The sequence below is a fragment of the Mytilus californianus genome, unplaced genomic scaffold (assembly GCF_021869535.1).
Source record: "Mytilus californianus isolate M0D057914Y unplaced genomic scaffold, xbMytCali1.0.p SCAF_2, whole genome shotgun sequence".
Taxonomy (NCBI): Eukaryota; Metazoa; Mollusca; class Bivalvia; order Mytilida; family Mytilidae; genus Mytilus; species Mytilus californianus.
In genome coordinates, this window is record NW_026262668.1 from 10,983,802 (window position 1) to 10,997,374 (window position 13,573).

Genomic DNA, 13,573 nt, shown 5'->3' on the forward strand with positions numbered 1-13,573 from the left:
GTCATCTAAGTCAATTATTAATCATACTATTATGACTGTAATGTCATCTAAGTCAATTATTAATCATACTATTATGACTGTAATGTCATCTAAGTCAATTATTAATCATACTGTTATGACTGTAATGTCATCTAAGTCAATTATTAATCATACTGTTATGACTGTAATGTCATCTAAGTCAATTATTAATCATACTATTATGACTGTAATGTCATCTAAGTCAATTATTAATCATACTATTATGACTGTAATGTCATCTAAGTCAATTATTAATCATACTGTTATGACTGTAATGTCATCTAAGTCAATTATTAATCATACTATTATGACTGTAATGTCATCTAAGTCAATTATTAATCATACTATTATGACTGTAATGTCATCTAAGTCAATTATTAATCATACTGTTATGACTGTAATGTCATCTAAGTCAATTATTAATCATACTATTATGACTGTAATGTCATCTAAGTCAATTATTAATCATACTATTATGACTGTATATTGTATGCTTTTACTTCATACTTTATTTGGTCTTTCTAATGTTTTTGATTCAAGTCACTGCAGGGCATGAAGAATTTTTTGGCAGGCCACTTACCCAAGGGAAAGTGATAAAAAAAAATTCACTTTCCCGTGTGTAAATCCACTATAACCGGTTGAGACCCGCAAAGAGGGGTGAATTTGCTAGGGGGGGTTTGGGGGCATGCCCCCCCAAGAAAATTTTGAAATTTTAAGATGCAAAATCCTGCATTCTGAGCATACTTTTAAGAGTTTAACATTTTCTGAGCATCCGCAATATTTACAAACTGGTCACTTTCCCGTGTAATAATTTACTTTCCACAGGAAAGGGGAAATGGTAATCTTCATGCCCTGAAGTGTCACTGATAAGTCTTTTGTAGACAATGCATGGCGTAGAAAATTATATGCCAGATATCTTAGATGAGTTTTTGAACAATTCCAACTCATCTGAGTATCATTAAAGGATATAAACTAAGTTTTCTTTTCAATTATTTTTTTTTACTTCCCACTTCTTGCATGAACTATACCAACACACCTGAGTATCAATATATGTATCAGTATTGGGATCAACGGCTAGCTCTGCCTCTAAGATCTTTTCTACTGGCATATCATTGTTAGCTCCACTAGTACTTTCTACTTCTCCCTCCCCTTTTTCTTTATTTCTTTGCCTTTCTTCCTGAACAGCTGGAAAATAAATAATTCATTTTAAATGTAAGGCCCACTAATTAATGATTCTCTTCAAACATTCAAATAAATCGTTAAACCTCTAAGTTTTCTCATTTCCATCTGCAAATAAAAAAAACAAATTAGATCTAAATTCTTGATTTCTGTGAGTATAAAAAATTAAGTTGCTCAAGCTTCATCAAACATTAGAATTGAAAGGAGAATTCATTTTTGTTTTTTTCATGAAAATATTTCAGTATTGAAGAGAGCTATCACTTTCTCCCTCAAATGAAAATACAGACAAATATACATGAGCTGCGTCGGATAGAAATCGACCTTATGCAACAAATATCAATACATCTGTTATCCTATTTCGGGTTGGAAAAATCTCTTTGCAAAGTCTGTAACTCTTTGAAAATTGAGTTGTTATAACAAACCTACAAAACAAATTAAAATTTATCTTTCATTTCGTATTTGAATGTTCCAAAATGAATCAAAGTCTTATACATGTACATGCACATAAGGTCGATTTCTATCCGACGCAGCTCACATGTAAATTAATGAAAGACATTCAGATTTGTTTTCCATAAAAAGATTTTTTTTCAGAAAACAAGGAACTACCGGTATGTTTTTTCATACAAAATTGAAAGGAAAGATAAAACTTGTGCATTCAAAAACATAAATACAGCATAGCAGCATTATCATACTTAAATAAATTAAAAATAGAAAATTTATACCCTTCAAAGAATGATCCCCAAAGAAACAGAAATTGTCCACTTTGACAATCAGAAGATAGGATTCAATACCCATGATACCATAGTTAATAATTCTAAATCCCCTTGGCTAGGTTTTCAAAATTCTACCTGTTAGTATGGTGTCACGTATGCTTATTTTTGAATCTGTATTAAGTTTCACCATAAATATTTCCATAAATACAGAACTTTTTACCCATGTTACCTACAGTTAAAAAAATTATAACTCAGTTACCACCTTTTGACCCATTAATTGCTTCCAGTAACATGAATTAATTTTTTTTTTTTCAAATTTTCTACCTGTGTACTTGATGTGTTACAAGTAAAATCAGCATCAACAACATAAGATGTTTTCTGTGATATCAGTAGGGTTTTATTTTTAACTTCAATGTTTCTTTTTTTGAAAAATGTCTTCATGGCTCAATAATTAAGGGAGTTTTTAATTTTATTTGCATAGCTCCATATTGCCTGTCATGAAAGTAAGAGCTTGGTGAATACTGCATGTTTTTACACGCCACACTGAAGCAAGATAGTTACATTGTTCGTCAAATGTTTGAATACTCTAGAAAATATTTTGAATCTCTTTTTTCAAAATCATGACAACTGACCAATACCAAAACTTCAAAATGTTTAACTTTGTAACCATGGTAACAAATTGAACAGAACTATAAAAATAAAAGCAACAATAATTATTACTATCTTCCTCCGAGTCGTCCTCATCCAGATAATACTGATAGAGTTCTGCGTCGACCTCTGAAAGTAAACAAATTGTATGGTTCTTCCTTTTTACTGAACCCAGAAATTGCTTGCTTGCTTGTTTTGGTATTTACATGCAGTAAATTAAAAAATGAATGATAGTGTATGTTTATTATTTTGTGAAAATACAATATTTGTAATTTGAATAAAAGCTTCTTTATGCATTTTAGACTCTGATTTGTCCATCATGTTGACTTAAGTTCAAACAAAGCTTACAATGTCCTTTTTAGAAGTTTTAAAAAAATTGAAAAAAACCTTTTATCAAGAAAAAAAAACTCAACACTTCAACACTGAATATACATGAACATAAATTTGTTTTATATAGAGCAGCATGGTTAATTAATTTTCATGTTGAAGCCTTAAGTAAGACTAGAAAATCAATTTAGAATAACTTTCTGTAGACACTAGTCATGACATTATAGCATAAAGTTGGATTTGTAGAAGAAACTCATTTTTTAGTCTGGTAGTTATTTTTGGAGTTTTTGTGATGCAAAGTCAGTTCTGTAGATGCTTAACAATGGGAAATATGTATTGTGATCTTGACATTTGAGGGCCTTGTTCTTCCCAATGGACATTCTCAAGCAAAGTTAGTTGAATGTTGGACATATGATTCAACAGATATAACCTTAAAGTCAACACTTTAACCCTATTTGAGACTATCAATTGGTTATGTGACCTTGACCTTACTGACCCAAAATCAATATAGGTCTTTTTCATCCAATGGGACATAACTGATGTTTGGTTAAAATCTGCTTGCTTTTTTTTTACCAATCCAAGTTTTACTTATGTTAGTTTTTCAGCTTTTAATAATCTTGTTTATTATGGAAACTTCAAGTGTGTGTTAATTTTCTAATATTTAGAGGTAACCAATTTGATTTTCTTTTTTTTTAATGTTATCATCAATTGCACATAAAGACTTCTTTTACACTTTGTATGTTTTTAGACATATAAATATAAAATCATTAGAGAAAGAAAGCAGACAATATATATCCTACCAGTCACATCTCTGACATCTCGTTTCATAATAACATTTTAGTAATCTAATTAATAAGTTGGTGTATTCTCAGATTTGAAATCAATATTTACAATTGACAATATAAATAATTCTGTTATCGATATTGATTATACTGGACTATGACAGCTGAATGAATATTTCTACAAACAAATACAAATCAAAAACCTAATTAACAATATACAACACTGGCAGAGATGCTTCGTCTTCATTACATCGAGAAATTTACAGCTTTTAAAGATCAATTACATCTTTTCTGTGCAGAACTAAAAAAAAATGGAAAAAATCGTTAATTTCTTCCTTAAAAAAACTAAGAAACAAATACAGTGAACTATTAAGTGAACAATCAATGATAAGAGTTAGCAAGCTTTGATCTCTACAGAATAGTACACATTGTCTTGCCAAGTTGATCTAATTATAAAAGCAATGCTACATGCCAATCAATTAGCATGCAATCGTAAACTTTTTAAAATTCAATTCCAAATTCATTTCATTTCACTTATAAAAGAAACAAAATCAAAATTTCTTTATTTAAACAGAAAATTCTGATGATTGAACTTGATTTGTAATTTTCATCCTAGTGGAATGTCAAATTTGTCCATCTTAGTTAAATGTCAAACAGTGTAATAATAAACAATAAAGTTAGAAGAGACACAATTGTTATACACAGGAGGGACAGAAAGTCTAGAGGTTTGACTTCACAAACAGTGAAACCTGTAATTGATTATCAAAGCTTGCTATTCTTATTTCAAATCTTGCTTTTATCCTTCCCTATCTCCTGCTAAATCCCTTGATATTATATGGTACGGTTAGAATCCAATTGACAGTGAAAGAGTATTACAAATCTTTGTTTTTTTCATTTTCTTTAACAAACTGATTCCTTTATTCCCACCCAACTGAAAATTAGCAGCTGGTCATTCTAACCAAAGAGAACAAGGAAACTTCAAAGACAAAAGTCTTAATACATTCACTTATTCTCTGAAATTGAAATGAGGACTAAAAAAATTACCAAGTTATAAATCTAAATCTGAATAACATGAAATGTATCAAAATTGTGAGTGTACACCATTTACAAGCAGTACACTATTAAGTAATTAATCAAAAGCTGTAATTATTTTTTTTTACCATCAAATATTTGGAAAGAATAAAAATGTATTTCATCAATGTACATGTAGTCCATGTAGTCGGAAGACGACTGTAAACAACAGTAAAAATAATAATTAATTTACTTAATTAATGACTGAAATAAAGCATGACCTATTTGATTAAATTGTTAATCACAAAAATAGCCACATATGAGGAGGTAAATAAAAGACCATCTTGATAATCAAATTAGGAAACACTGATTGAGTTGTCATGGTAACCCTTTCCCAGATGTAAAAAAAATCCAGAAAATGTTAAAAAGTCTAACTTCTTAATGAAGCAGATATACAAAATAATTTGAATCTAGATATGTGTGGATTGATTTCTGATTAAAAGGGTTACCCAAGAAATCTAATATAACTAGCAATAGAAAATATTTCACTCTCAAATGCTTTCTAATGAGCTATTTATTATATACACAATTTTTGTACAATATATGAAACAGTAAAGAGTATCTAATTCTTCCTTATAAACTCACTTATTAAAAGGAAATATTGTCATGAAATTAACTACGTCGACTTTTTTTATACAAAGAGTTTTTCCATTCTAAAAATTTACATACATGTAATACTATTTATAAAATATTTTTTGAATTGATTTGATATTCTAATTTCTATAAAAATTCTAGAAGTCTGCATGATATATCATGTATATGTATACATTAAAAAGAAATATTGAATTTATAAATGTTCTATTAATAAACTTAAGTGTATAGAAAACATTCTACATGCATGTTTTTAAGCTACATTTGTAGTTAAATATGTATAATGTACTTCAACATTTTGAAGAAAAAAATTAAATTGTACTAAAACAAAACTTATTGGATAATTTTCACTGATATTCAATTTTGGTTTTCAAGGCAAAGCAATCTAAAAGCCAAGCCTGAGGCAGGTATAGGAATAACTAAATACTCGATACTATTTGCAGACCATGCCATTTTTGTGTGAAATATTTAGATTTATTGGTCCTATTTACCACCCCATGATGATCCGCTGTTATCTGCAGGAGGAGCAACACTTTTCACATCTGTAAATGATAAACAGTATTCTGAATGCTAACAATATACAACATTTGGACCACTGTGAACTTGTGCATGAGTCAATAATTCATCAACTGACAACAGTAAATCCTCGTTTCAGCTTGTGATTTTAATTTGCTTTATCACTAATTTCTTCCCTAATCAATCTGTTTAATCATTCTTATTAATCAAACTTGAAGTTTTGCTGGTTTGATAATTTTTCATTTTCTCTGACCAACTATACCTGAAGACTGTCAAGCTACAAGTACATGTACCTGGACAATTATCCTCCTGAGCTCCGTTCTATATGCATCAGTTCACTTACATTTATCAATCATTTATTTCAGTAACTGACTGTCTTATCTTTTAACATGAATGTGATGGAATGAAGCATTCCAGGAAGTGTTCAGCATCATCAACCACAAGTTTCATGGAAATATTTTTAAGTATATATGTCATCAATAATTTAAACTTGATTGATTTGACAGGAAATTTGAATATAAAGAAAACTGATCTGTCAGAATAATGTCAATTTCATATAAAAAGACATATGCATGCACACATCTGTTTTCGTTAAAAAAAAACACAAAGAAAAACTACAGTTAATATCAATTACATCTTATAAACAGCAAATAACTGTCACAAATTGATTTTTCCAAAGGCATTTACATCAAAAACATTGCTGAGCTTTCTCAAAATCAATTTAAATTTCTAACTTTCTGAACTGAAACAAATCAATTATGTTTTCTTTTAGTTTCTGAAATGTAACATTTATTGAATAAAATCAAGCCTAGGCAGAAAACAAGCATTAAACCAGGACAATTAATCATTTTTAATCGTATAAATGTGCATATATTATTGTGTCTATATATATTTTGCGTATACAACATTGTAGAGAACGTTTTAAAAGGTATCTTTGTCTAGATCTGCACAATTACTGAAATCCAGGATATCAATATGAATTGACTCTTGGTAAATGTATGTCAATGTATGTGCATCATGTGAGGTGGAAAAAATGACATTTTCTTTTATCGGACAGGGGATAAACCAAAAGCTGTAAAAGTTAACTTAAAAGTCAAAGGAGCTGTCATCCATATAAATTTGTACACTGTTTATCTAGTGTACATGTAGATCACCGTTTCTTTAGTTTCACAATTGTGCAATGCATGCATGTTCATTTGTTTCACACATTGTGTGTTCATTTGAAATTGTATCACACATGTATGTTCATTTGTACCACATCGCACACTGCTTCAACTCTTCAGTAAAATTAATTCCAATGAAACAGAACAATTCTAATCATCTTTTTTCTTTTCTTCTGATCTGTTTTGTCCTCAGGTTTTCAGATTTAATTTTAGGTAAAATCCAAAATAAATTAATGCAGATCTAGAAACCAAAAATTCCAATGTGACAGCAACCCAAGTTCACAGGTGAATTAAACAATAAACAGGCCTTCAAGGTCATTAAAAAATTCAAAAGGGTTTACTGACCAACTTCTTTGCCTACTGCATTAAACTTGCATTTTTTAACATAAGATTTTTTTAAATGAAACTGTTGGTAATTCAATATATGCACAAGTTTATATATATGTGGGTAAACTTTTAGCAAATGAAGTGTTCTAACACACATTTTCATTTTACTGGTTACACAACCAGTTATCTCAGGACAACATACTGTGTGACTATCTTTAATCTTTGAAAAATATTGGATCATGTCAAAATTTTCAGGTGTACCAAAGCTGAAGCACTTTAGTAGCCCTGCGCAAAATTTGATAAAATAACATGAAATGTGTACATAAACAGTTATTTCAGTTTATGTTTGATACTAAGTCCTAAGTAATTTTAATCAAAATCAATTTTAAAGTAATAGCGTTCAAATATAAACAATAATGACAGTGCTACAGAAAATGTTGAGGAATTTACCTTCTCGCTTCATTCCCATGGTTAAACATTTCATGTAGCGGCAGTACTGACATCGGTTTCGCTGTCGTTTATCGATGATACAATTTCTGTCATCTCGGCAGGCATATGTCAGATCTTTCCTCACTGTTCTTTTGAAAAATCCTTTACAACCTTCACAACTGTAAATGTAAAAAATACAGAACTTGTTAAAGTCCAACATATTTCTGAAGATTAAAAAAATAAAAATATGTGGTTATCTCATACATATGTGTTATTGGTCCATACATATGTGGTCCATCAGATTAAACAAGTTCTTTGGCTTTCTTTTACAAATGACACAAACTGTACATGTATTTTACTAAAGTGTGTATACTACTGATCTATATCAGTTCTGAAAAAGAATTTTCTTAATTGTAGACATATATGTGAGAAAGCCACAGGTCAGATGTTTTCAAATGGGAACAATAACAGCTACTTTTTCAGCACACACATCTGAAATACTAATGTAAAAACTCTTTAAATTAGTGGATCAAAGGAGCCTGAAAAGCAAAATAACAACAAACCTGGTTTTTATTATATTTATTAATATTAGTCAATTTTGTTTCATTGTAAAAGCAATGAAGGAGCATAACACCTGAACAGAAAAGGTGAAAATCGTCCATTTAGTTTTTGACCTCAATTTTGTCATCAGCAACAACATATATATATATATATATATATATATATATATATATATATACTAAAATTTAAAAAGTATTGGTTGAACCGTTTATAAGTTATTGAATAGAAACAACTGGAGCCGCCCCCAGGCCTGTTGTACAAACCAAAATCAATAACCAGATGTCCATTGGAAAACTGATTATAAACCATATATTTTGCATGTCAGACATACACGTTGTATAATATTTGAATGCACTATGCACCAATGTTTACCCCAGGCATGCTTAGCATGGATAGACGCCATGCCCTTTTTCTGTCCTAATAAATTACGCCATGCTCCCTTTTCACTTCTTTGAATGATGCCATGGTCTCGTAAATGATTGAATACATGAAAGTGGATGTTTAAAGTCCAGAATTGGCTTGGGTGTGTTTCTCTACTTATTTCTTCTTTATTATTTTCACTTGATGATATTTATTTCAATATCATAATTCTCCTCAACCTTAATTGAACGATTAAAAGATTAAAAGATGGATTCATATGGTGATCCAAATCTTTCAACAATGTAAACTAGTTAAAATTATCGTACTTATTTGAACAAAAAATTTGTAAGCATTTCTAAGTACCGCCGATTATTAATTTCACCTTTATTATAAATCGACATCCTTTTACTTTGTTTAATAAACATAAATTGCTTCGCCGAACGCAGCTGGATACGACCGCAGAGGTCCAACCCTGAAAAATGGACACAATATTCGCGCTTGAGACATGTCTGAATTTGGATTGTAATTAAATATTTGACACATAATAGGTTTCTGACACAGAATAACTGTAGTCAAAGAACTTAGAATTGGTTATATGATTTGGATCTATATTCAATTTTTTGCTTTTGTGCAATACACTATGCTGTTGCGAATTGACCCCCCCCCCCCAAAAAAACAACTTTTTTTGCACCTCCCCCCCCCCCTTCCCCCCTTTTTCCCCCCAAAAAAAATTCTTTCCCTCAAGATATGGTCATGATCTCAATTCAAATTTCCAATGGAGTTTGCAACCATAATTACCCATTTAAATACATCATAAAAGTCTTAAAATAGAAAATGACATACATAATCATGGCTAAAATTAATATTCCTTAATCAGCATTTTCAAATAGTAACTTCTAAAAATAAATTGACAACTAATCACCTCAAGACAATACAACATTTCTTTATACATAATTTAAAAGCATTGTAAGGGAGGTAATCCAAACATGACATTGTACTTTTTTTTAATTGTCAATTAACCAGTAAACCCTTGTTTTTCCCCCTTTGAGCCATAACCCCCAAAGCCAATCCTAATCATCCCTTTGTGGTATGGAAACTTGTGGTATAATTTCAGAGAGATCCATACACCATTCCACAAGTTATTTTTTTTGAAACTAGAAAAAAGCTTATTTGGGCCCCTTTTTTGCCCCTAATTCCTAAACTGTTAGGACTATAACCTCCAAAATCAATCCCAACCTTCCTTTTGTGGTTATAAACCTTGTGTTTTCATAGATTTCTATTTACATTTACTAAAAGTTATTGTCCAGCAACCAAATGTCTTCGGACGACTACAACGTGATACCAATATACAACCGCAAAATTTTTTGCGGTGGTATAAAAATCAATGGAAATACTAAGTTCCTTTATTTGATTGTTTAGATTTTGACAAGACGCAATTTTGTGAAAAGATTTTAAACTGGTACTTCAACTAATGTCCTTTTAACCTTTGAATGCATTCAAAAATAGTAAATCAGTAAACCGGAAGTAAACTTGTTTTTCTTAGTATAAGCCTCCTTTAATTAGGAGCACCTCCATATGGAATTTTACCTTAACTTAAAAATTTTAAGAAAAACATTTATCCAACATATGTACAGCAAATATGAAAATAAACGATAAATGCGTCATGGATGGCATATTTACAGGGACCTTTTTAATACAAAAACAGGAGGGGAAATTTAATAAAATGCTCCGCTGGGGCGCAGCTTGATACGACCGCAGAGGTCGAACCCTGAACAGTTGGGGCAAGTATGGACACAACATTCAAGCTTGATACAGCACTGAATTTGGATTGTAATTAAATATTTGACACAGCATAGGTTTCTGACACAGAATGAAAGTGGTCTAAGAACTTAAAAATTTTCAATTTACCTATTCATACATGTGATGGACTGTGAAACTCAGATCAGGAGATTGGGAAATTTTGGTCAGGAGATTAGGACTCAGATCAGGAGGTTTTTAATCGACATTAATTTTGTTGTAAATGTAACCGTGTGCTGTAAAAATGGTCTTTTAAAGTGTGTTTTCTTTAACTTTCCATCCAATTTATTATGTTTATAGTACCCTTGTACTTATAAAGTTTCTCCATCTTTATATTCTACATGTTCAATCTAACATTGTATTTTTCCAGTATGTTCTTTAAATTTTTTACTTCATATTCTATAAAACAATCATTGCAACCAGAACATTTGTTTAGCTATCTGCAAATAGTTTTTATTTTTTTTTTTCTCTTGCAAATAGTTTTTATTTGCAAACTCAGAAAATCATTTTATCTGTAAAATTAGGGTCATAGTTATTATATAAATTTCAATTTAAGCCTTGAAAGGAAGTCTAGAATCCTCAAATAATTTTCAAATTATCATTTTTTTATTTGTCCTAAGACATTTAAAATCATTTAATAACCATCCTTTTATGATTATTTGTTCAATTTATATTTTATTTATATTCTTTTAAAAATTGTCATTATTAAAAGGAAAGTAACTCAAAACAGGATAAATCAAGGGAAGTAACCCAATAAATACACAGTTTTTGTTACACAACGGCAGTTAGCCTGAGGTAAAAATCGTTGATTACCTGTATGTTTAACACCCAAGCTGACAAGTGAAGCCATATAATTATGCATGTTAATTGATTTACAGGTAAAATATAACTTCAGGTAATGTCAGTTACACCAGATGCCTGAGATGATATGTTGGGCAGAAATTTTTCATTCATGAAAAATTTCATACACGGGATTTTTTCCTCTTCAACGGGAGGTCGGGAGGAGACCCCTGAAAACGGGATTATTGTACTCCCATCGGGAGGTTCACATGTATGCCTATTCAAACCATATCATTATTATTTGCTTTTATATATAAATCAGAAATAACCAATTTAAAATGGAAAATGTTAAAGAAAAAAAAGGAAAAAAAAATCCCCCCCCAATTTTTTGAACCCCCTTATGATTCATCACCCCCAAACTCAATCCCAGCTTTCCCTTTGTGGTATGGTACCTTGCAGTACAATTTCAGAGAGATTCATACACTTGAACACAAGTTATTGTCTGGAAACTAGAAAAATGCTTGTTTTTTGGCCCCTTTTTGGCCCCAAATTCCTAAACGTTTAGGGCAATTACCCCCAAACTCAATTCCAGCTTTCCCTTTGTGATATGGAAACTTGCAGTACAATTTCATAAAGATCCATACACTTACACACAAGTTATTGTCCTGAAACTAGAAAAATGCATGTTTTTTTTGCCCTTTTATGGCCCCTAATTACTAAAATTTTGAGGGAAAACCCCCAAAATCAATCCCAGCCTTCCCTTTGTGATATGGAACCTTGTAGTACAATTTCATAAAGATCCATACACTTACAAACAAGTTATTGTCATGAAACTAGAAAAATGCTTGTTTTTTGCCCCTTTTTGGCCCCTAATTCCTAAAATTTGGAGGAAATTACCCCAAAAATCAATCCCAGTATTCCTTTTGTGATATGGAACCTTGTAGTACAATTTCATAAAGATCCATACACTTACAAACAAGATATTGTCATGGTCGTATAAAAATGCTTGTTTTTTGCCCCTTTTTGGCCCCCAATTCCTAAAATTTGGAGGCAATTACCCCCAAAATCAATCCCAGCATTCCCTTTGTGATATGGAACCTTGTGGTACAATGTCAGAGAGATCCATACACTTACACACAAGTTATGTCTGGAAGTTACAAAAATGCTTATTTTTGGCCCCTTTTGGCCCCTAATTCCTTAACTGTTAGTACCATAACCCCCAAAATCAATCCCCACCTTCCTTTTGTGGTATTGAACCTTATGGTAAAATTTCATTGAGATCCATTTACTTAAACTAAAGTTAGAGTGCGAAAACTAATGTGTATTCGGACGACGACGCCGGACGACGACGACGACGCCAACGTCATACCAATATACGACCACAAAAATTTTTTTGCGGTCGTATAAAAACTTGAAATATTTTAAAGCATTGCACTTTTATCATGTTTATTGATTGCTATCTTGAGCTCTGATTCCATCAACAACTGTCAGTCCATACTTTTTTATCATTGCAATATAACCATTCATTGCCTTTTCTTTAATTCTTAGCATAATCTATGTGCTCTTTTGTTAATCTTTTGCGTTCTCTAGGTGCCCTTTTTTCTTGAAGTTACCATGCCCTTATTGTGTGAAACAGGAAACACTATGAACATGCAGAAAATTCACAGTTGGTCTTTTGAGGAGGAAGACATTCTTAACAGACTTATAATCATACAATTATAAATCATATACCTGCACACAATCTTTTATATTTGCCCTTGAGCATGTTGGGCAATAAGAGTCCAATATTTTGCGAAAATTTAAACTATTCTACATTGTATTTCTAGAATAAGACATACATGTACATGATCATTTGGTTAATATACTTGTCAAATTTTAACAAAAAAATACATTTTTTTAAATCTTATTAAAAACACTTGTAAATTGGTTTGATAAATTGGTTGTTCTTTGCATAAAGCTTTAAAATGGCAAATACATTCATGCAAATCCAGGTCAAGAACAAATTAACAAGTCTAATAGATTGATTCAAAGACTGCAGAGTTCCCGAAATCTTTTCTTTCCCTAGTGGTCCTCGAGGAAAATCTGCTGGCCCTCACTATTCTTTCTATTGCAAAATACCAAAATTGTGTCTGTCCTTTGAAAAATTTAAGTGGTTAAAACCTTCAGACCACCTATTTTCGAGAACTCCGCTGAAAATGAGTTGACCAAACTGAGGCCAAAACAAAATATATGTCTGTTTAAGGTTACATACTTTTAAAAAATAGGGTAGGTATGTAGGTATTTCCATTTTATTCTATTTTTTAATTTTATT

General features: G+C 30.9%; 1 protein-coding gene across 6 annotated transcripts in view; it reads right to left on the reverse strand.

The window, feature by feature from the left end:
- Window positions 1-13,573, reverse strand: part of LOC127729219 (retinoic acid receptor RXR-like) — a 60,751-nt gene that overhangs the window by 11,067 nt on the left and 36,111 nt on the right. For 4 of the 6 annotated variants that reach the window (XM_052236926.1, XM_052236925.1, XM_052236929.1 and 1 more), the window contains exons 3-5: window positions 7,786-7,943; window positions 5,821-5,871; window positions 1,055-1,203 (exon numbers count right to left, since the gene is read on the reverse strand). In XM_052236926.1, coding sequence (XP_052092886.1) covers window positions 1,055-1,203; window positions 5,821-5,871; window positions 7,786-7,943 — 358 coding nt within the window. The remainder of the gene's footprint in view (window positions 1-1,054; window positions 1,204-5,820; window positions 5,872-7,785; window positions 7,944-13,573) is intronic. The other 2 variants (XM_052236927.1, XM_052236930.1) reach the window with 1 other exon arrangement.